At 42.4% G+C, this 24,056-nt stretch overlaps 1 protein-coding gene across 3 annotated transcripts in view; it reads right to left on the bottom strand.

Annotated features, from left to right (window-relative positions):
• The window catches only part of RASEF (RAS and EF-hand domain containing), a 53,014-nt gene that overhangs the window by 16,436 nt on the left and 12,522 nt on the right, over positions 1–24,056 (bottom strand). For all 3 annotated transcript variants that reach the window (XM_053303582.1, XM_053303583.1, XM_053303584.1), the window contains exons 2-13: positions 23,612–23,758; positions 20,896–20,986; positions 17,670–17,765; positions 15,511–15,588; positions 13,314–13,429; positions 13,143–13,211; positions 11,322–11,406; positions 9,665–9,750; positions 6,869–7,103; positions 4,249–4,386; positions 3,923–4,070; positions 3,226–3,307 (exon numbers count right to left, since the gene is read on the bottom strand). In XM_053303582.1, coding sequence (XP_053159557.1) covers positions 3,226–3,307; positions 3,923–4,070; positions 4,249–4,386; positions 6,869–7,103; positions 9,665–9,750; positions 11,322–11,406; positions 13,143–13,211; positions 13,314–13,429; positions 15,511–15,588; positions 17,670–17,765; positions 20,896–20,986; positions 23,612–23,758 — 1,371 coding nt within the window. The remainder of the gene's footprint in view (positions 1–3,225; positions 3,308–3,922; positions 4,071–4,248; positions 4,387–6,868; positions 7,104–9,664; positions 9,751–11,321; positions 11,407–13,142; positions 13,212–13,313; positions 13,430–15,510; positions 15,589–17,669; positions 17,766–20,895; positions 20,987–23,611; positions 23,759–24,056) is intronic.

Genomic DNA, 24,056 nt, shown 5'->3' with positions numbered 1-24,056 from the left:
GTAGTTCGCTATCCAAAAGGTAGCCCGAGGAGTAAAACTTCCAAGCTAGAGGGTCCATCTTATGACCTTCCTTATCCACTGGGGCCGAGTGTTTTAGCGTGGATTTTGAATGTAGTGCACAATCAACTACTAGTTAGTTTGGTGCTGGGTGTTTAAACAAGAAGTGGCAGGAGGCCTCCTGGACCCAATATAGGTTCTTTAATTTACCAATATAGGTTCTCTAATAGCAGTCACTGGAGCTGACTAAGCGGTCTTAGTAGCTGCCACCAGGGATGGTAGCATTGGGAGAGTCATGGGGTGTGTCACAGAGAAGGTTGACAAATAACTATACACTGGATCCGTGACTGTAGCTTCCAGTGGAGGAATTTCAAGGTCTAAGGCCTTAGCCATCAGAGGCGTACGAAGATTTCCCATCCAAGTCAGGATCCAGGGGGAGAGGATCTGTAGGAGCTGGAAGTAAGGGAAGAGACGGCAACACTAGTACAGACGGAGGACATACTGGCTCACGAAGTATTGGTGGAGTAGGAGTTACTGGAGTAGGAGTTACTGGGATGTGTGGAGGCTCAGGAGTAGGCAAGACCGGCAATATCATAGTGGGCGGTACAGCCCTTGGCATTGGAGTGGGAGGTCTCGAAGGCAACGGTGGAACAGCAGGTTTCTTGAAAGATTCCACAAGAGGAACATTCAGTGGATCTGGGAGCAAAGCTCTCCTAAGTTGCATAGTCTTCCAAAGTTTATATTCTTCAAAATCATAAGGAAGAGCTGGAGAGCTGTAATGGGAGCATGGACAAAAGCATTCCCTAAGCCTAGGTAAGGTGAATCAAAAGTCCCTGGAGAGCTATAATAATCCAGAGGATCACAGAGAGTGCACGAAGCTGAAAAATAAAAATGCTTTCTAAAAGGTAATACTGAAGGACACTGCGGTGTAAGTGTGGACAAACCACCTGTTGGTGTCCTTGGAACTGGCATAGGAGGATCAGGTTCTTCAACATCAAGACCCTGTGATAGGGTGAACTCAAGCCCAAAGGGGTTAAGTTCACAGAACCCAAGAGACGCTCCAGTTCCTGGCGAAGCAAATTTTTGAGAGCCAGTAAATCTAAGGAGGATATCACTGGAAATTCAGGCGAACAATGTGATGGTGATTGGACTGGCGTTGTTGAATGGTGGATCACTACTGGTGACTATGGAGTAGAATGAATTAGAAAAAGGCAATGAGAGTCTGTAGACATAATATGCTTCTGAGCCTGTATAGACATCGACGGCGCTGGGGACAAAATATGAGTTGGCGTTGATGAAGTGTGTGTTACCAACACTGACGCTAAACATCTCGGAGTCAAGGATGTCTCATTCGATGCCGGTGTAGTTGGTGTCGAGCACACTGGCACCAGGGGTCGAGGTCCTATCAATGCTGAGGGAGCTGAACTCGAGAGTTTCGCCGATCAGGTTGGTACAGCAGGTTGAAGAGAAAAAGACGTCACAAGCCATGCTGATGCTGGCATTCAGCATCATGAAGGCATTCTCACTGGCGTAGAGGTCAAAACCTTTGGCACTGATCCTGACGCCGAGGAAGACTCAGTTGGAGCCGGTTGTGAGGCTTCTCCTTCTTGTGAGGTTCAGTAGACACCGAGCAGTCACGATCATATTTATGTTTATGCCTTTCATACCCTCTTTCCATGGGCTTCTTAAAAGGTGCCCGTTGATGCCGAGGGCACAGACATCAATGCCGAAGGCACCGACCTACTAGATGCCAAGGTTTTTGGTGGCAAAGGCGGGCTCGGGCTCAGTGTCCCTAGACGAAGCATATTCTCATACAGGGACGCCTTTAATCGAAGTTCATGGCTCAGTTGTGTCTTCTTTTTAAAAAGAGAGAGACTTTACATGAGCTAGTGTTGTGAGAGTCCCCCAAACAAATTAGGTAATCAGTATGTCCACCTGAGGAAGGCATAATGCCTTTACAAGTTGAACAATGCTTGAAACTCTTAGGAGCAGACATATCTTAATACAATACAGTCCGGGTCAGCCAAAGATCAGAAAGAAATTGCCACAACAGAAGGGAGTAGCAAGCTGAGTCCAGTGACAGTCCAAGTCAAAATACCAAAGTTACAAACAGTCCAGAATGATAAGAGAAGAGTAGTCAGAAAACAGTCCAAGTCAAACCAGATATCAAGTTTTTAAAAGTTTCTAAATCTCTTACAAGAACAAAGGGAAACGGGAGTAGATCCTTCCCGAGGCAGCGCGAGCAGCGGATGAGAAGGAACTGAAGAGGGAGGCGCTCTACTGCTGGTACTACAGGCTCACTTTCACGGCTCCAAAATCACTATGCCTTGAAAGGACAGTGAGCACCTAAACAGAGCTAAAGATTCTTCCGTGGCTTACTGTGCAGGTGCAGAAGACCCAGTTGTATAATGGGATAATGGATCCCTACAGAGATCAATTTCTTCTAATAGCATCAAGGTCCCAGAAAAATCAGGCAGCTTTTAATGGAAGGGTCAGTTAAGAGATTCTCAGCAACTGTCTTGTCCCTGTGTTTATAGGGCTACCATATGGATCAGAGGGAAGGTCTCCTGTACCTTTAAGAAATGCACAGACGAGGGGATTTCAGCAAGTGCCACCTTTCCCCGCCACTCTGCTCCCCACATAACAAGTTGCACCTGCTGAAATTCCATCTTTTGTGCATCTCTTAAAGGTAGAGGAGAGCTGCCCTCTTTTCCATATAGCTGGCCTATGTATATACTCTGCAAGGAGAATATCCCTGCTGCGAAATATTCACGCTGACACAGCAGCTAGTTCCATTGGATAGCAGTGCCTTGCTGCACCAGTTGGGTGTATTGTTTCCCTGGCAAAAAGCTGCTCCTCCCTATCCCCCCCCCCAAATTGTGAAAATAAGAGTCCTGCAATTTTGTGGGGGGAAATCCAGAATTCAGCAAGTAGAATAAGCTATAAACATTTTGAGCAAATGAAACACGTGAAACTGCCTTGTTCAGTGTCAGACCATAGTCCATCTGGTCAGCATTTTCTATACTGACTGGCAACTCTCCAGGGTTTCAGGCAGGGCCCTTTCCCAGCCTCACCTGGAGAGGCCAGGGATTGAACCAGGCATACTCACTGAGCTACAGCTGGCGAGGTTTGGATTTAAATATGGCCAAAGTTCTAAACACTGCTCTTCACAATACAGAAGCTGCTGGCTACAAAGCTTCAAAAGAAAAGCAGCTGAACCACACTAACCTCTCTTGTCCTGCTGTGTCCCACAGCTGCAGCACTGTAGGTTCCCCATCAACAATAAGCCTCTTCATTTGAAAGTCAACCCCTTTAAAAGAAAAACCAAATTTACAGAAGCCGTTCACATTTTCAAGTAGTATGAATTTTTAAAATTGCACTGCTAATACTATTATAGAAGGGAACACAACGACGTTACTTCTGCATTCCCAGAAGTTTAACAGCCCGACTCAAATGAGATGCTTCGTTAATATGCTGTAAATCCACTATATCTTCTTTAAAAGCAAGTGTACCGAATACAGATGCTCAGGTACAAAGCCTATAGCATCAGAGTATATAAACTGTGGCTTTCCCCTTCCTAATTTTGGCGGCCACAGAGTGAAGTCTGGGTTCACCCATGCTCAGTGGGTGGCCTGGGGAAGTCACTATCTGTCATCCTCACCTACCCCACAGAATTGTTGTGGGAAAACAATGGGATAAACACATGCATGCTGCTCTAAGCTGCTTGGTGGAAGGGTAAGGTGCAAATGTGATGATGGATGGATTGATCAATAGAAGTCTATTGCTTATATTTTAAAGGGGGCAGCTGTAATTTATACAAATGTATACCCTCTGCTTGCTAGAATCCATACCGGAATAGAAAATACCTCCTAAGGAACAGCCCTAAACTTGTGATGCGCCAGAAATGAAAGAAGAAAAAACATACCTAGCGTTGCACTGGTGTTCCCTCGAAATTCATTTTTGCAAAGCCTCATAAGGAAGCTAGATTTTCCAACTGCTGCATCTCCGGCAAGAACTATCTTGTAAGCCTTCTCCGAGCTTGGGTATCTGGAGTTGCAGTCAATGGAGTCTGACTAAAACACCACATTAACATTATTAGCAAGGTGTAATCAACAATGTCATTGCTAAGCCATGTTTTTAGCCATCATGGCTGCCAAGGTAGATTTGAAACACCAGGCCAAAAATAAATAAATAAGAAAATAAATCCAGGTCAATATGGCTTTCAGTGCCAAAATACTCTGGACTCATTACCTGTGGAGAGATGACAGGGATACATTTCCTTGTTGATGCTCCGGAACTGCTTCGGCTGACTGGCTGGGTGGGTTTCCAATCTAACACTGTGCTGCCTTCATCAGGACTGTAGACCTCTTCATCTCTAATGTCTGGGACCTGCACAAATCAGCAATTGGTTTATTATGGAGGAGATTGTTATAGAAACCAATAGTTTCCATAATAATCCCAAGAGAGTATTTCAGCTTGAGGAAAGGAAGGGGAGGGGCCAAGGGATAAAGCAGAGTGATGAAACATGAGCAGAACAGGAAGGGCTACAAGGAAATTTTTCAAAGAAATGACAGGTTTGTGTCTGGGTGCTACTACAGTCTTAGAGAGCTTCTTCTTCTGCATGATCCCCACTGCACATTAAGGTCATCTGAGGAGGTCTGTCTCCAGTTACCACCACTTCGTCTGGTGGCAACTCAGAGGCGGGCCTTCTCTGTAGCTGCTCCTGGGCTGTGGAATGCACTCCCAGCAGAGATCCACAATCTGAATTCTTTACTGGCCTTCAGGAGAACTCTTAAAACCTATCTGTTTGGCTTAGCCTTCCAGGGTTTTTAAATAGTTGTAATTGGTTTTAATGTTTTAATCTGGTTTTCAGAGTTTTTTAATTGTTGTTATTGTCTAATTGCTGTTTTATGATGTTTTTATTGTTGTTGTTTTATACTGTTTTATAATTTCTGTTTTAATTGTTAACTGATTTTAATGGTTTTGTTTTAATTGTAAACCACCCTGAATCATTTTGGAAGGGCAATATAAAAATCAAATAAAGAAAATAAATAAATACATACATACATACAATAAGTGCCCTTAGAAACCTCCCCTCCCCCATCCATGCCATACAGTTATTGCTAGTTGCCTACTGGAATGGAAGCAATCCTCATAAACTCAAACAAAAGCAGGCTGATCAAAAACAGTAACAGCACCCAATGTGAGTCATAGTACAGCATTTATTTTTCTTTAGCGCAAATGATGTATTTTTAAATCAAGTTCTCAGAGTAATGGAAACCTACTGAGATATGGTGTAACCATAAATGTGTAGTGCAATTTGTACAAGATGTTTTCCATGGGTTGATTTTACAATTATGCAATTTGTTTGAAAAAATTAATATGCCTGTGGCTTCTTAACAAGCCAATGAATTACAACTCTTTGGCAATAGATCTACATTTTGAAATCCATTTTGAGCTTGGAATGAAATGTATAATGTGTGAAATGTTTGTTGGAACGAGCCAGTTGTTCTGACAGAACAACCCCAGTAGGCGTGTGCACAAAACTAGATCTACATTTTGAGATCCATTCTGAGCTCGGAATGGAATGCAAAATGCGCAAAACGTTGTTGGAACAAGCCACTTGTTCTGACAGAACAACCCCAGTAGGGCTGTGCACAAAACTGGTTTGCCCAGTTCAGTTCAAGTCCCAGCTTGTTTGTGCCCCTGAACTAGAACCCCTCCAAAATGGCCACCACCTCAGAAAGGGCTGAAACAGCCTGAAAACAGGCTGAACTGGCCCACAGAAGACCAGGGGAGGCTGGCGGGGGGAGGGGAAGCCTCCAGAGACCCGCCCCCTAGAGGCCGCTGGACATGGCGGTAGTGTGTGTGTGTGTGTGTGAGTGAGAGAGAGAGAGAGAGAGAGCACGCACGTGTGTGTGCATGCACACATTCACTCACTCTTAGAACCACGAACCGGCCCCAAGCTGGCCCGGGGAGCTTGGCTCAACCTTGAGCCTAACTGGGCCCTATCTGGCTTGAGGACAAGTCCTCAAGTCAGCCCAGTTCAATGACGAACCAGTTCAACCTTGAGCCAGTTTGCACATCCCTAGACCCCAGTCTGTCATGTTAAATTCGGATTTGGATTCCAAAATGGCACTCAGAATAGGGCTGCAACATTCCACCACAGAGCAGATCTTTCCATTCTGAGCTCGGAACAGGCCTCTCTTTTTAGGGATGTTCTGTTCCAAGCTTGGAACCCTCAAAATGGCCCATTTCAAGGTGGAGCGTTCTTACCTCAGAATGTTCTGCACACTCATAGTCTGAAGTGGGATACCACCACTCTTGCCACTGTCCAAGTAATTAAGTGAGTCAATCTAAATCCTGACCAAATATGATGTTCAGCCTGAGTAAGGGATACTCTGCTACATGCACTAAACCTCTGAGAGAATTCAATTTTTCTTTACAACTGTGAAACCCAACAGCTTTCTTAGCTTTATAGTGTACCCCAAATGTCATACACAATGATAATTTCTCTCTTGTTTCTAGGATGGCTTTACAGATTGCTCGTGGAGAAGGCAAAGGCAGGTAGTTCCATCAGGCCTCATCCCTGTGGACTAGCATATACTTTATTCACTGCAGGTTTTTAAAGGTTTCCCTCTGAAAAACTTCTGAACAGAAGTGTGCTCATACAATCCACTAAAAACATGCATTTTCCTTATACACACTGCATTTGCTTCCCTTATTTCTTTTTGTCTTAATATTTATAATTCTGTTACAACCACGACTTGACTGTATTTCACTTATATTTAAAAAATTAATTTCACTCTGCAGACAGCAAGTAAATTTTGCCTCTGAACACTTTCAAAAATTCAGCAAGTTGGGAGCTCACGTCTGTATCAGAAGCATCGCCAACAGAGCTTTCCTGCGGACATTGCAATCTTTGAGAAATCCTTTGATGCTTGGATTCCACTTCTGAGTCATATTCGTTTGAGTCTCTCAAGGTAGACAAGCCACTGTCAAAGCAGCTTTCAGGCAGGCTGTCAACCTCACAGCTTATCCTCTGCATAGGATCACAAAGTGCCAGGGAATCATAGTCTTCATCCACATAAGAACATCGAGATGATCTGAGAGGAACAGATGGGAAAAATAACATTCCAAAAGATGGGCCACCAAAGTTCCTAATCCACATTACATGCCTGAGAGCCACAAGACACATACTCTACATCAGGGATTCTCAAACTTGGGTCCTCAGGTGTTATTGGACTTCAACTCCCATAATCCCCAGCCTCAGTGGCCTTTGGTTGGGGATTATGGGAGTTGAAGTCCAATAACACCTGAGGACCCAAGTTTGAGAATCCCTGCTCTACACCACCTTTTCTTCCATTCCAGAATTTGCAGTTCCTATTTTCCCTTTATTTCCCTCATCTGGTGGCTACACGGGAATGGGCCTTCCCTCTCTCCTGCTGTTGCTGCCCTGCAACTGGTATTTAGAGGCATATTGCCTCTGAGGCTGAGGGTGGCCTATAGCCATCAGACTAGTAGCCACTGATAAACCTGTCTTCCATGAATGTGTTTGTCCCTTTTAAAGCCATCCAAGCTAGTGGCCATCACCACATTTCATAGCAGAGGATTCCATAGATTAATTATGTGCTGTGTGAAAACGTTCTTCCTTTTGTTGGTACTAAATTTATTGGCAATCAATTTCATGGGGTGACTGAGTTCTAGTGTTGTGTGAGAGAGAGAGAAATCTCTGTCCACTTGCTCTACTACAGTCCATGCATGATTTTATAAACCTCTATCACATCTCCCTGTAGTTGCCTCTTTTCCAAACTAAAAAGCCCCAGATGATGTAGCCTTGCCTCTTAAGGAAGGTGCTCCAGACCCCTGATTATCTTAGTTATTATCAGCTTGCAGATTATACTGCTGTCAACATCTCCTTTTCCTGCCCACTTCCCTTAATCCATGGACAGAAGAGGGGACGGGAGAATGCAGGAGAAAGTTGATGGTGTGCACAGGCCCACTAGGGATTTCCCACTTAAGTTCTCTCTTTCCCAGATACTTAGAAAGTCCACTGGAACTGAAGCCAAGCAATTCTTAAAAGGTTGGTCACCCCCCCTTTCAGGTCTGTCCATCAAATAAGGCTAATAATCAAAACCAATTCACTGCGAGTTATATTGGATCAGGTCAAATTAAAAAAATGCTATAAGGGGTCCAATCAGATCCGACACAAGGATGCCTAATGCAGGGTGCATCGGCTTGGGTCAGTGGGAGAAGGTCCTACCTGGCAACAGAGCAGTGGACCCCTCTTTCTTTTACCAGAGGAAAAGCTGCTGCTTTGTGGGCAGCAGCAGTTGCATTTCAAAGTGCCAATTTTCTTCCTGGAAGTCACCCCATAATGCCCTAGGGAAGGAAGCAATGTCAAGATGTTGTGTCCTGTCTCAATGACTGCTCCACCCCCATGCAGTCCTGACATTCCTTCTTTCCTTCCCCATGACACTATCAGGTGGTTTCCGAAAGAAAAATGGCAATTTAAAGTGGTGATGCTGCTGTCCACAAAAGCAGATGCTTTCTACCAATAAAAGAAAGGAGGAAATCAAACTACCTACTGCCAGGTAAGACCGCCCCCCATCCCTAATATATCGAATCAATCCAATGCACCCCATGTTATCGGATTGATTCAAAGAGAAGAACCCCCAGCGCATCAGTGAATTGATGCACTTGATCTAGATTGGATCAGATTCCAATCTTTACAGCAATGCACAGACCTATTCTCTTCCACAAAACAGAAATATACAAAGTAGGTTTCACTGTACTTTAAGCATTGTCTCCTCCAAGGGGAAAATCTGATAAAATGGGCCTCATAACTTACATTTGGGGTGATTAGGGCACATATAGGTCTGTTGACCTTAATTTATTATTATAAATAGGCCATACGAATTCAAGGCCTAATGCACAAAGTTAATCATCTTATAAAACTTAGAATGATTATTACCAAGTTCCCCAAAGTATTCTAATACAGAAACATTAAAGGGAGCATAACAGTAAATCATTGGAGACTTAATAAATGCTCAGTCTATTCACAAATACAAAATCATTGTTCAGATTCCCTACCAAATGATGCACATATGTTTTAGCAAAAAAGGTGCTTCAAGAACAAAATGTCAAAAGAACCCTTCAAAGGCTCATCAAAAATGCATATTCTTTCAAGTATTCCTCCCACAATTTGGGGAAAATATTTTTACAGTGTCACAGATCCAAGCTACAACAAATCCAAGTTTACAAAATTATTTCTGAGAGGCTGAAATGTAGCCAACTGTAGCCATTACCAAACCAGTTTGTGTAGGATATGTGTTTCTTTTATTCTGTCCATTGATCATGGAGGACAAACACACGTGTCCCAGAAAAGCATGCATCTATATCTTCTAGAAACTTTAATCAGTTAATGAAAGGTGGGTGATGTGAATGTATGCGCTTTACATGTCCCAGAAAAGCAATAAGCATCTCTCCTGGATTTAAAATAAGGCAAGTCAAAAAACCACATGGATAGACAAGGGGGAAAAAATAATATTGCTTGGAACTATTCCCAACAATTTTAGCAGAATTGTTTACAAGAAATGTATACTCCTGGATTGTATTTCTTATGTTTAAAATCTTACCATTTAAGTGACAAGAAGATCAGACGTACCTGTCATAGCGTGGATTTTGGGGAGACTGGCCACACTTGGGACTGCTTCTAGAGAGGGTGTTCCCCGGGGAAATGTTTGTTAGACGCTGAAATAACCAGATGTGAAGAAAGCATTTTGGTATCCCATAGCACAAGCTGGTTTATAACATCTCCTTTATTTACAAACAAATACTGATTCTAAATATCCATTCAGCATTTTGAAACACTTAAAGCCAAACTGAGTGCTACATTGCCTCTGTGCAGCATGGACACTTATTCTATGACATAAACCCCTTTGATATAGTGATATGGTACAGATTGTTCTGTCAACAGATCACATTAGATAACCACAACAGGGGGGCGGGGGGGGGGGAGAAGAAGCAAGAAATGGCAATTTAGTCATGTTGATGCTTTATACCACCCCAGTTCCCAGATATCCAGTGAGGATCTCCTGCCCCTTGGATTTTCCGTGACCCCGGAAATCCGCCGAAAAAATGGCCAAAAAATATTTTTTTAATGGTGCCAACAGCAAATACTCAAGTCGCGGTTGGCGAGGGGGGTGACCAGTGTTCCCTCGAAGGCATGTGCATGTGCACACGCTCACAATTTTTTTGATGTCTGCTCAGTTAATTTTAGATCCCACTCAGGATGAATCAGGAATGCCCCATTCTGAATGTACACACATACTGTCTTGATACTGCCGCTCAGAACAAAATTCATACCGCACACAGATGGAAAAAATTAGAGAGAACACTGGAAGTGACAGTTTGCCAGTCGTAGATACTCAAATACGCGATTTGGCGAGAGACAACTGTATTTATACTTTTCTCTATATACAGGTAATTGTTCTTCAGTTACATAAGGTCATGTTATAGAAAAACATTCTAAGACTAGGTGGTTCTTTTTGTTGTATATTGGTGTGGCTGAAGAGCTACTTTAAGAACACCTAAATGTTTGGGCATGCCCAGTGGGCTTTTTAAATATTCGTTTTACTTTGATTTTCAGACTTTCAGGCCATCTGACATTCTGCTTTTTAAAATCCGCTCTGCTCAAAAAGTGGTTTCTCATATGGCATTTGTGCTTTTGGGGTGAGGTGCTGTTTAGAGAACCCCAGGTCAGAGACACCTTGAGAGCAAGGAGCTAGTAGTTGCACCACTGTTTGAATCACTGCCTATATATTTTATTGTACATTCGGATGAAATTAAAATTCATATTTTTCAGAAATTAAAATTCATCTTTTAAAGTTAAGATTTAGGAGAGGCAGGGTTATTTATGGGGGTCAGGAGGCAATTCGGGCGGGCGGGTTAGCATGATTTTGGGGGGTTCGGTGCGGTCATTTCCAGGGGTCAGGGGACCTTTTCCAGGGGGATTTTTTTTAACCTTTTTTGTGGATTTTAGGCACTCACGATTCTCCTAACCTCGTTTACAATGTAATCCTATGCCTCGCCAACTGCAAAGGTTTCCAGGAACAGAACCCTCGCAGTAGGAGAGGGACAACTGTATAGCATTTGCACACAGGAATCAAAATTTGTTCTTAGTTACATTGGCATGAAACCAGAAGGACGATATTATTTCAGTGACCCTAATGTATGGCTTATGTTGGGATAACCCAAAGCAAATATTTATATATTGCTCATTTATTTAACCAGATTGGTTATGCTATATGCAGTGCACCTACCAACGATTTGTTGTATATGCTCCAGCTGTTCTCTAATGCACTCCTTAAGCCATCATTGCTGTCATGAAGTTTCCTGTTTGCCGACCTAAAAAGCAAGCCAAGAAAATAAGATTATTCCCATGCAAAACACTTCAAGAACAGCACTTCCAGTTTTAATAAGCTAGCATTGTGACATTCAGTAGAAAGGAGGACAATCTGGGGTTTGGGGAGAGGAATTTAATGGGATTCCCACCTCCAGCTTTCAATGAACCCTAGTGAAAGTGGCATTATAGTTCCACCATAATAATCTATTTATCAGGAACAGTAAGGAATAGTGTTGAAAGTGCCCCATCCCATTTAACCCCTTACACATTTACACCTAAAGAGCTGATCTAGGGAGGAGAGCTGGTCTTATGGTAGTTGTTGGGATTTGTGTATATACATTGTCTTTGTTCTTGCCACTGATGTATTGTATGTATATCTGTGTATAGGCTTGTGGTAGAGTTTTAGAACATTTGTGTCAATCATCAGTTCTGTAGACCGACTGGTCAGTCTGAATTTCTTACTGGACACTTGAGACCATTATTTTTCTGTTAGGATAATCTTTCACTCACAGTAGGATTATTGTTTATGATTTGATAATCGTTAAGTAATAAAAAATTTAGCAAATATGTTCAATAAATTTAACAGGTCTTAGTTTCCGCTCTTTTACACTCTGCTATAGTAGCAAGAATGAATTGTTCTCTTTGCTAAGCAAGGTCCACCCTAGTTTGCATTTGAATGAAGGACTACATACAAGCACTGTAAGATATTCCCCTTAGGGGATGGATCTGCTTTGGCCCTGGGAAAAGCATCTGCATGCTTGCATGCAGAGGGTTCCCAGTTCCCTCCCTGGTATCTCCAGATAGGACTGGGAGAGACTCCTGCCTGTAACCATGGAGAAGCTGCTGCCCTGAGCTAGATGGACCAATGGTCTGACTCAGTATCAGGCAACTTCCCATGCTTCTATCTTTTCTAAATTTTTGTAAACAAAAATTTAATATCAAACAAAATGTGGTGAATTAATTTTCAATAGTCATGTTGCCAGAGAGTTAGCTAAGCTCCTAGTCCATTACATTCTACATTATTCATGAGCTGCATCTTTCCAGTACAGCTAGAATCCCTTTTAAAATTTAATATTAATACTGGCCCCATTTACAGCCCTACCTCTTCTTTTCAATCATACAAGTACACAATCTAACTGCCAAATCCAATGCATATTTACTCAGAAGTTACCAAGTTCACTGCTGGGTGAACTACATAACATAAATCCTGTTATGTAAAGACTGAAGGGAAGCAATGCAGCAGCTCCCGCCCCCCACGCACACCACCACTACCACCACCCACACACCCACACACACCACTTGATGTTCCGGTAATAAGTGAAAAATCTTCTAGTCTTCTACAAAAGATTTTACTTTCCTTTGCAAAGTGAGTTATATGGATTGGCTTAGCATACAAAGAGAGTTCCATAATTTAATTCCATACGTGTTCTATAATTTTTACTTTGGTCAATTACTAATTATTTGATTTTCCTTCTTTATTCAACTGTATGTACAATAGTAAAACCCATTGTAACAGATTATAACTTTACTTGTCCATTAAATAAGTATATGTAAAAATGCACCTGAAAAGTAGGCAAGATTTATTACATCCTAACCTCCCTGAGCATTCCTGCCTTCAGAATACTTCTACAGTCCCTGAGTTAAACAAAAATATCCGCTCTCTTTTTCTGCCTGAGCTGTTCTAGAACTTGAGCAATATTAAAGTTCACAAGTAAAAAGTGAATTATTAGCAGCTTACTGTAATATTTCTATCTGCCTTTCCAGACTATCTCTGTCTTCAGTGTACTCCCTGATCATTTCCAGGTCTCTACAAAGCAAAATTAACAGAATTATTTTCTTTATAGACCAAAATGCATACATTTCACCAAACAACCCATTTTCTACAGATACAACTATTAAAGACTCTTACCTCTCTGAATTCAAACTCTGATCTGCAATATCACTTTTCAAAGTATCCAATTCACTCTGAAGGAAAGCTATATTTGTCTGTGCTTCCATAAGATCTTTCTTAAGTTTCTGGTTTTCCTAAAATCAGAGAACATTTAAATTACTCATCTGAATTGCTTTTTTAAATAAATAGACACACAGCACAGTATTCAAAAGACATTATGCAGCATCAAACCAAAAGCTGCCCTGCTGTTAAAATATTTCATATTCCATTGTGAATTGATTCTATTAGGAGTTTTTCACACCCCAAACATTTAGCAACCTTATACATGTAGCCAAGGAGTGAGAAAACGTCCAATTTAGACTAACATAGATATAGTCTCTGATTTCACACAGGGCATTGCATTAACAATTCTAAAAAAACACAACTCATGAGACAAAGCTTCTGTTAAGATTCTACTTTACTTATATGCCTTCTAGTATTGTAAAACACAGAACATAGACAAAGCATGAAACAAACAGAATTGATTACATAGGGCTTTATACAAAAAGAATTTTGAGGAGCTTAACTTTAAATTCAAATTCAGAATATTGTCACAACTATACTTACAAGCTGAATGTTCCAAGCTCAGAACAGAACAGCCCCATTCCAAGTTGGAATGTTCCAAGCGCCATTTCAGACTCCAAAATTGTGCTCTTCTGGCCTCTGTGCACATGCAGCAGCCATGTGCATGGTCAGCACCACCAAGGAAATGGCTGCTGCACGTCCGTAGAAGCCAGAAGAGTGCCATTTTGGACTCCAAAATGGTGCTCGAAACGTTCTTGTTCGGAATGGGGTTGTTCTGTCAGAACAACTGGCTTGATGGTTGTTCCCACTGAATGATCCAGGCCATCTGCATTCCATTCCGAGTTTGGAACAGAACACAAATAGTGTCCCATGGACATCCCCAATATACAATCAGACCCTTTCCTGTAGATATAAATTCCTTTACTAATCCTTATAACTGAGAAACAGAGAACAACTACTATATCTGATTCATGAAAACATCTTGAAAAATATTGGTTTCAGGTAAGAAGATTGTCATTTTTAGGCGAGAGTTGAATCAAATGATTGAAGGAAAGGGTGATTTTATTATTTTATCAATCAATGCAGCACACAATTATTTTTCCCAATCCCCTCCTTCCCTGTGCTATCCTCCCTTGCCCCCCTGATAGTTGTCCCTGAGGGGCTCACAAGGACAGAAAATGGAGCAGCAGAGGAAAGTGTGGGAAATCAGCAAAAACCGTTGCATTAGTCTGGATGCTCCTCATTTAAAAAAACATTCACAATTTATAACACCACTTGTATATTAATAGCTTTGAGGATTGCTAGAGCTACTTGTGTCTGAGAGTGGCATGGAGACTCTTCTTTGCTGACCATATTGACCACACTGCATCACCTCTTCACATTGAGAGTATAATGTGTAGATACAAAAATTATTCTAAGCAGCCTCCATGTGACTACTGTAAGTTGTACCTTAGCCCTGGTCAGTAGGATGAAATGGTAAAGTGCTGAAGTGATAGACCAGACTGTACCATTCCAGACTGCAGGTGGGTCATCACATTTTTGAATACTCCCCTACATGCCAAGATTTATGCTAGAACCTTTTCACCTACAGATGGGGTTTTGTTTGTTTGTTTTTTAAACAGGGTGGAACATTCAACACTGGAATCAACCATTCACAGTCTGAAGTGCTACCGTCCATTTTACCCCTTCAGATCTCTATCATTTCATTCTTTTGCATATATAGATTAAGCCTTAGCAGTCAAAAGGTCACTTCTAAGGAATTAGATTTTTACAGAAGAATTGCTTAAGGAGTACTTCCAGTGAGGGAATAAGAGCCATATCCTATCTTGTGGAGCCATAGTCCTACATTTATATACTCAATTTAATCTCAGGTTCTCTCCATTGCCTATACGTAGAAAAAAATATCCAGGCACGTATAAATGTGCCTGGATATAAATGTGCCTGGAATGTGCCCACACATTCAACTGAAACCATATGAATTTCTTCTTTCTCCAAAATGCTAGTAATCCTTTCCCACAAACTTGACAATTTTCAAGGAACACAGCCACCAGCAAAATACTTAAATATAATAGGTGATGAAAAATACTCAATTACGTTGAAACAGACAAGCTGAATTACCACCCTGAGCAGGGAAGTTATAAGCAACGCATACCAAGTTCAATTCATGTATCCTGTTCTTTAATGCAGCCAAGTCTTCTTTGTGATTAACGTTTCTAGATCGTTCTTCAAGCTGAAACAGTAAAGAAAATGCATTTGCTATAACCCTGTCTCTTGTACTGATCCATTACAGTGTATGGAGATAAGTACAAAGGATTCAAGCCATGTATGAACATACAGTGGGGATTTCTTTTAATGAAGCTCAAGTGCAGCCTGTGAAATGGTAAAGTGCTGAAGTGATAGACCAGGCTGTACCATTCTGGACTGCAGGTGGGTCATCACATTTTTGAATACTCCCCTACTGTGAAATGGTCTACAAAAAAAATACTACTCCAGAAGAATTTTCACTAACCTACTTGCTATCCCATACCAACTTCAGCCATTTGTGGCATGCCCACAACCTGAAAGGCGAAGAACTAACTGCTTCCCAGTTTATAAAAAGTTGCCGTATCTGGTCGGTGGAAGGGGATTCTTATTCAACACTGTTTACTAGGCAAGAAACACTGTAGTGTGCTCTGGGTGTCTCCTTGAGTCCTCCTTGTGCCCAGCAATACCCCAAGCAGCAAATACCCCCCTAAACCCACAAAAAATCATGGGGGGAGCCTTTAAAAAAAAGAAAGAAGGAAAGAAAAGAAATGACCCACAAAATGGCTCCTGCTTACTTGTTGCTTAGAAATGCTTACAAAATGATGGCAGGAAGTGACCTTGCAGCCACTTCCAGCCCTCTAGGAACTGCAGATTCATGGATTTTAACCTTTTAGTAACTGCAGATAATGAAATCAGGTGTCAATTTGACACCCGCAGATACATGAAAATGCAGATGGTGAGTCCACGAATAGTAAGGTTTCCTTGTATACATATTTTAAATAAAATTAAACAAATTCAGTATTATTATAATCTATTTTGTATTAACTCTCAAGGGACCTTTCCCTACTTTTGGAGGAAAGTAACAATCCAATGAGACTGAGTATCAAAGATACCCTCCTAAATCCAGTGCTTATGAAAGCAAAAATGTTATTGGTGCCTTTTTTATTTTCTAGAACAAACTATAATCAGAAAGCACTATAGCAGGACCCCCTTCCCCAACAGCATCTCATGAGCCCCATTCCTACATTATGATCAACTCTCTTACAATGAGTGTACAGTGTACACAGGTACAGATCTGTACACAGTAGGGGTGTGCACAAAACCAGTTTGCCCAGTTCGGTTCAAGTCCAGGTTGGACTCAAACCAAACATGTTCAGTTTTGTGCCCCCCAAACACCCCCCTCCCCAGCTCAGCTTGAATTCAAGCTGGTTTGGGGGTTCTAAGTTGTAAAAAACCCCAACCTTTTATCAACACCGGGTCTGGGTCGTCGACGTGTGTGTGTGTGTCTCTGCCATCTCTCCCTCCCTCGCCGGCCTTCTCCCATTCTCAAAAGGGCTGGTTCAGTCCATTTTGGGGATGATGCGGCCCTTCCTTCCGATCTGGTCGCTGACCCAGGTCATCCCAGGCCATGCAGAGGTGCATTGGGCATGTGCAGCAGCCTCCAAAATGGCTGCTGCCACCAGAGGAAGGGCCGGAAGGGCCTGAAAACAGGCCAAACCAGCCCTTTTAGAACGGCCGCCCCCCTCTCCCGGCCACTGACCCAGACCCAGCGGTGAGTGTTACAAGTTTTTTTTTAATCAACTTAGAACCCCCAAACCGGCTCCGAGCTGGTCAAGCCAAACTGGCCGAACCCTCAAGCTGGCCCAGTTCGATGGTGCAATGGCCCAACCTCGAGGTGATTGACACATCCCTAGTGCACAGGTTACAGATATTCACACATTATGCTGAGTACAGGTACACCTCCTATCTGTACCATGCATCTGAGGGACCTCTACCCAGGTTATTTTTTAAGATGAACGCAGGTGCAGCCATTCACACAAACACATGTAGGAGTGTACAGATATCTGTGCACTCATACAACATAATGTCTGAACAGGACTATGGACCTCAGTCTCATGGACAATTTTTCAACCAGATGAAGGTCAATCTTCATATTCCGAAGTGTTATATACTCTTAAATTACTTCAGCAAAGGTAATATCAGAGGAACAGACCCCAATGTATGTTCCTCTACACCAGATCCTAATGTAATTCCCCTATATCTGGATAGAATATCAGTGCTACATACCATTTTAAGTTTTTTAATCGTCACTTGAAGGTCACCAACTTCAGCTTCATACTGACGCTTAAGAGCATTCAGAGCCTCCTCTGCTTTCCGTTTCTCCTACAACATTTAACACTTTTTAAAAGAGATAATTGGTGGATTTAAACAATTTACCCAACAACATTGTGTATCAGGAAGAGATATCATCAAATCATAATGCAATAAAGCTATTTTTGGCAAACCATCAAGTGCTTGCATGGGTGGGGGTGTGCATACGACAGCTGTACTGGAATGCTGCAGTACATGTTCCAAGATCACTGCAACTCCGGAAGAATCCAAAAGAAGGGCAATTCCGTAATACTGATGAGCACATGAAGTACAACTCTCACCATGTCAAAAGTCAGCCTCGTGTCAGTGATAACAGTGCCCTTGGTTACCATTAACATTTATAATTCCGTACTATCCCACAAAGTAAATATCACAGCAGGCTTGCATTTACATTTGGGGTGTTGCACTTTCTGAAAATGCATACACCTGTGAATGAGGAATGGAGCAAGATATAGCTACTTAAAAGAATGATAAGAGAAATAATTTATGGACCACCCTTGATATCTGCATCTAGATAGTGAATTAAACGATCCCTAGCAGATACTTATTGTCCTAGATATTCAAAAGACCTACATGCTCATAGGAGGATTAAAAGCATTCAGCTAGTGCTCACTTATCTAGAGTAGGACTGTTCAACTTTGTCCCTCCAGCTGTTTTTGGACTACAACTCCCATAATCCCCAGCCACAGTGGCCCACAGCCAGGGATTATAGGAGCTGTGGGCCAACATCTGATGGAGGGCCAAAGTTGAGCAGCCCTAATCTAGAGACTGACTCCGCATGGCTAACAGGGCTTTGGGGCTCTCCTTTTTAAAGAGCAGCCCCCACCTTGGCTTCATGGGAGAGCAAAATGCTTTTGAAGCTAAGGGAGGTGATATGAACATATGCAGTTGCCTTATACTAAGTCAGAACAATGTTAATTCTGATGTAGTATTGGTCTACTCTGACTGGCAGCAGCTCTCCAGGGTCACAGGGAGAGGTCTTTTCCATCCACCTTTTAACTGGAGATGCCAGGGACTGAGCTTGAGGTCTAATTCAGGCAAAGCAAGGGGTCAACCACTGAGCTATGGCTCTTTAGCGTATGACCAGGTAATGAGAAATACCATATGCAAGTCCTCAGGCCAGGCACAAGCCAAGCATTGTGGTCTGCCTTCTGGATGTTGATAAGCTTTCAGTTTTTGCTGCAAAAACGGGGCTGGGGGGGGAGGGGGGAGCTTCATTAAGCTACAGGTAGGTCTCCACACATGGTTGGAGGGTTATGCTTGCTTGCTGGGGTCACAAATAACACAGGCTTGACACACATAAACCAGAAGCAGCCATCTCAATTGTGGCCACACTGCTGAGGCTTCAGATTAAGTCAGTGGCTAACAAAAATGAGATGCCAAAGGTCTATTAATGTGTACCTAAGGAATTTTTAGGGGGAATAAAGTCACTTGCTTGCAATTTAAAGAGCAAATGCTTTGTTAAAATGTTTGTTTTGTGATATAACTGTGTCTGGCAAGGCCGGCTGTCCTTTCCTCCGAGGACGGAGTGGTGAGGGGGCCCAAGGAGGCAGAAATGGGTGGCAGCCAGGGAAAAGAGGAGGCAAGACTGCCAATGGGCAGGGATTCAGCTCCAGCAGAGGAGAAGCAGAGCCTTGAAAGGGCTGAAGGGGAGGCACATGAGGATAACATCAGCAGCACGCCTCCCGAAGGGAGGGGGTCTGAGCAGGAGGAGAGAGAAGGGGGAGAGACATTGGCAACACCTGTAAAGGGTAGACAATTACAAGGAATAAAGAGGGGTGTTGGCCCCATAATTGGGGGTGGGCGATGCATAGCCTGTGAGGAGGGACATCAGTTGCCGGCCGGGGATGAGAGGCTGGCTGATGGCAAATGTCAGGGCCCCCCAGAGAGTGCCAGGCACAAGGAGCAAGCAGCCTGGGATGGAGGCGGCAAAGGGTGACACTCAACCTCCTCCCTGTCCCTGCTCTGAGGCCGGACCCGGTAAGCCCAGCCAGGCTGGGTAAATGGGACAGGAACGTGTAGCCGGACAAACTGGACATCTACATGGAAATGAAACCGCTTCAGTCATCCATGTGCACTCTCCCTGTTGTGCACCTTAGGCTGGGCAGCCAGAGTGCAGCTAGAAAAGCTTTCTGTCATGCAAGTACATATTCCTGCCGCACAACCAGCAGGTATTCTGGGTGTCAGCCAGCATGTTTACACAAAAAAACAAACACAATTTTCAAAATGGATGCTATTATAAACCAGATGACAGAAAACAAGATCTGCCGCAATGGTGCACATAATGGCCTAGTCTCTAAGTCAACCACTGTAAACTTTTGAACATCTGTGTGAGGCCTACACGCTAAAACAGGTCATACCCAAGAGCCTTTAAAGCAGGGCTGCACAACTTCAGCCCTCCAGCTGCTCTCGGACTACAATTCCCATCATCCCCAACCACAAGGGCCTATAGTCAGGCATGATGGGAGTTGTAGCCCAACATCTGTCAGAGGGCTGGAGTTGTACAGACCTGCTTTAAATTCGTATTGTAAGCTTATAACACCTAGGAGGGCCTTATTATATGTCATTTATTAAGCAATGCTTGAAATCCTTAAGTTTGCTTTCTAAAATACTTTTAGCTTTTGTGCTTTTTCCTTAATAAATTCCATCTTAAAACACAATCTTCAGGAGGTTCTGGCTTTTGGACCACAACTCCCAAGCCTCCAGCCACTGTAGCCAGGGATAATGGAAGTTGTAATCCAAAAACAAGTTAGGCAAAACCCAAGATAGACAAATGAGTGCAAGTTTGGGAGCTTTTTATAGAAAGTCTTAAGCTGAATGCCTATGAGGGTTCAGCATCCAAAATAAAAACCTTTGGTCCCAACATAAAGCTGCTCCCTTCCTGTCAAATTATTTTAGTTCAAGAACGCAGTAAGTTAGTTCCACCTTGAGCTTGCCTTCCTTTTAAATACTCCCCACCCAGAAAAAGGTAGAGAAAGCTCTGACCTTCATACCTTTCACATCAGTAGCAAATTGGAGGGGAAATAATGCAGATAAATATTTCCACACAAGGCCTGAGGTGTATAAGTCAGAATTCTGTCACTAATTTTGTTGTGAGGAGAAGCAGCCCCTTAAGCATTAAGTGTGAGCATTAACTATTCACCTCCTTCTTGATTTTATGCTCTGCAGCCTGTATTCGCTGGTCCATCTCCTCTTCTAGTTCACTGAGCTGTATTGCTGCTTTATCCTGTGCCCTAAAACACAGAAGTGAATCAGTTCACAGAAAACACTCTTCAGCTTCAAAGACAAGTGGGGGAAAATGCATTGTTTGTACCACCTGATCCATAACAAGATGTTCTAAGTTGGATATCCGAAGTAAAATGAGCTTAGTATTTACATCTTCAAACTACAGTCACCTGGTTTTCAGTATTCAAACCACCAAATTAAAACAAATAACATGAGAAGTTCAAGCATGGTAACCACTGTGTATATCCACTGATACCATGCACTGAGACTGTTGTCTGCCTGTCAATCACACATGCAGAACAAGGTTGCCCTATTCAGACATGACGTTATATGTTCAGGTGTCTGTACACATGAACATGTGTGAATGACTATACAGGAGTTCATTTTAAAAGTGAACCTGGGTACAGACCCTCTCAAATTCAGGTACAGATAAGAAGTGTACTGCTGTACATACATTCAACACATGTGAACAACCACATATTTAGAGATCTATATTTAAGTATGCCATACAGGCGGTATGTGTGTTGAACATAATGAGCAGGTAGGGCTCATGCGTACTGGTCTTTAGGACATAATCATGAACAGGCTTCTTCTATTCTTCAGGGCAGCATGAAGAAAGCCAGTCTTTTCAGAGTTCTGGTTGTGCAATCAGCAGTTGCTTTTTCAGCTCATTATGTGGAAATGACCTGTATAGGTTAGGGATGTGCACAAACCGACAGATGGCTGGTTCGGTGCGGGGGAGGTTACCTTTAAGGATTGGGAAGTGTGCATGCAGCGGTGAGGAGGTATGCTGCCGCCCGGCACCAGCAATTTAAAAGACAGCACTAGTGGGGGAAACGCAGCCGGCGGGGGGTAAAAGCACATTCTCTGATCCTTAAAAGGTAACTCCCCCAGTGCTGAACTAGCCCGGCAGTCTGCAAAAGGAACACCAAACCAGTTCATGCACATCCCTAGTATACATAGCAGTTGTGCAAAGCATCAAAAGTTCATGTCTCTCATATGTCTCTCAATATGCTAAATCATTGTAAACCGCTTAGAGAGCTTCGGCTATAGAGCGGTATATAAATGTAAGTGCTATTGCTATTGCTATTGCTATATCTGTTGAAAGCTATACAGGTCACAGAAATCACTTCCAGAGGGGCAGGCATGTTAGTACACAGTAATAAAGTGTCTTGTGGCAACTTAAAAGCTAAGCATTTATTGTAGCATAAGTTTTCATGGTCTACAGTTTATTTCATCAGATGCATTGTAACAATGCAAAATATATATATGTTGCATTTCATGGCCATTTGGCTCCCACTATTTACACCCCCTCCCCCTTTTCACTATATAATATTCTTTTAATTTTCTTTATATAATAAAAACACAATACACACACCCCACCAATATGCACACATACATAATACACATACACACCAACTCTTTATGCACTTGATGGACTGTATCTCACAAAAGTCTAGGCTGTAATAAATGTATTAGTCTTTCTCACAGAAATGACTCCACTAGCAATTCATCAACGGTAGTATAACCCATCATTACTGAGTGTCCATAATCACCTGGTGGAAATCAGATTTCTCAATGAACTATAGAATTTCATTTCTCCCCCATCTCCCATGGTGTGCATCAAACAGCCCAGAACTCAAGCTGTTACTTCACAGATAAGGATGTTGGATAGATACAACCGCAAGCCAATGATAAAAGCTTCAAATACATTCTGTTACTCACTGGGCTTGGAGGTCATATCTATAAAATAGTTCCTTTCTGTCTGTGAATTTCTCTTTAAAATGTTACAACTCTGAATTGCAAATTGGCACTTCTGAGGAACCGGGGGGCGGGGGGATCACATATGTCAGAATGCCCCTAGTGAAGAAACAAAAGTAACTTAAAGATAATCATAGTATAGGGATACGATTCTTGTGTACAGGAGATCCTCGTCATCCATGGTTTCACAGAATGAGGTTTCCTGTTTCTGTGGATGGGTCTTAGAGACCCAGTTTCTTTCTCCACGGCAGGAAATATAGGCAAATTTCACTTATCTGAAGTTCCTGAGTGGCTAGAAATGACTTCTGATATCATTTCTGGACATTTTAAAGCACAGGGCCATTTTGTGGCTCTTTTTTGTTTTTAGACATTTCATTTTTAAAAAGTGAAACATAAGAGGATTTGGGGGGCATTCCTGGAGACATGGAGAGCAAGGTACTAAGCTTTACTGCCCTTATTTTTGCTCCTGCATTTTTGGATTTTTTTTCAGAGTAAGGAATCTAACCCCTGGATTCCCATAGGGTAAGGTTTCTTTATTCACAGTTTCCATATTCACACTTATTGGCAGGAACAGAATGGAAACCCCACGAATAAAGAGTCCCTCCTGTATAACCTATCACTGGGTCATAAGCATTTTTCTCTGTTTCACTTGGGAAAGACTAAGGTCAAAAAGAATATGGGCTTGTGCCTGCATACAAGTCACAAGGCAACAGGCTGTCAGCTTTCGGCATCCAGTAGCCACTACACTCATCCAGCCCAGGGCAGTATTGGAAGCACACATTTAACACATGTTGCTATTAGCAACACACACCATGTACTGAAGGCAAAACAGGTAACTGTTTAACCACAAAGTGTAGAAGAATTGACTCTACCTTTTTACAGCTATGGCTAAGTTTTCCATCTCTGTACTCTGAAGCTTGATCTCACGAATAAAGTTCTTAATAATGTGTTCATAAGGTTGAACTAATCGAGGTTCCACTATATTAATGTTCTGATACAAAACGCTGACCTGTTCTTGCCTGGGGAAAAACAAAAGAGATATAATTAAAGATATTGCAGATTTATTTGGATAACCAGACTCTTACTTATGAAGAGATGATCAACACAATTTTATTTTATTTTATTTATTTTTTACATTTTATATTCCGATCTTCCTCCAAGGAGCCCAGAGCGGTGTACTACATACTTAAGTTTCTCTTCACAACAACCCTGTGAAGTAGGTTAGGCTGAGAAAGAAGTGACTGGTCCAGAGTCACCCAGCTAGTTTTATGGCTGAATGGGGATTTGAACTCGGGTCTCCCCAGTTCTAGTGCAGCA

This window comes from Hemicordylus capensis, chromosome 2, assembly GCF_027244095.1.
Source record: "Hemicordylus capensis ecotype Gifberg chromosome 2, rHemCap1.1.pri, whole genome shotgun sequence".
In the NCBI taxonomy this organism is placed as follows: domain Eukaryota; kingdom Metazoa; phylum Chordata; class Lepidosauria; order Squamata; family Cordylidae; genus Hemicordylus; species Hemicordylus capensis.
Note: the sequence above shows the minus strand (reverse complement) of the source record. Positions and strands in the feature narration are given on the sequence as shown.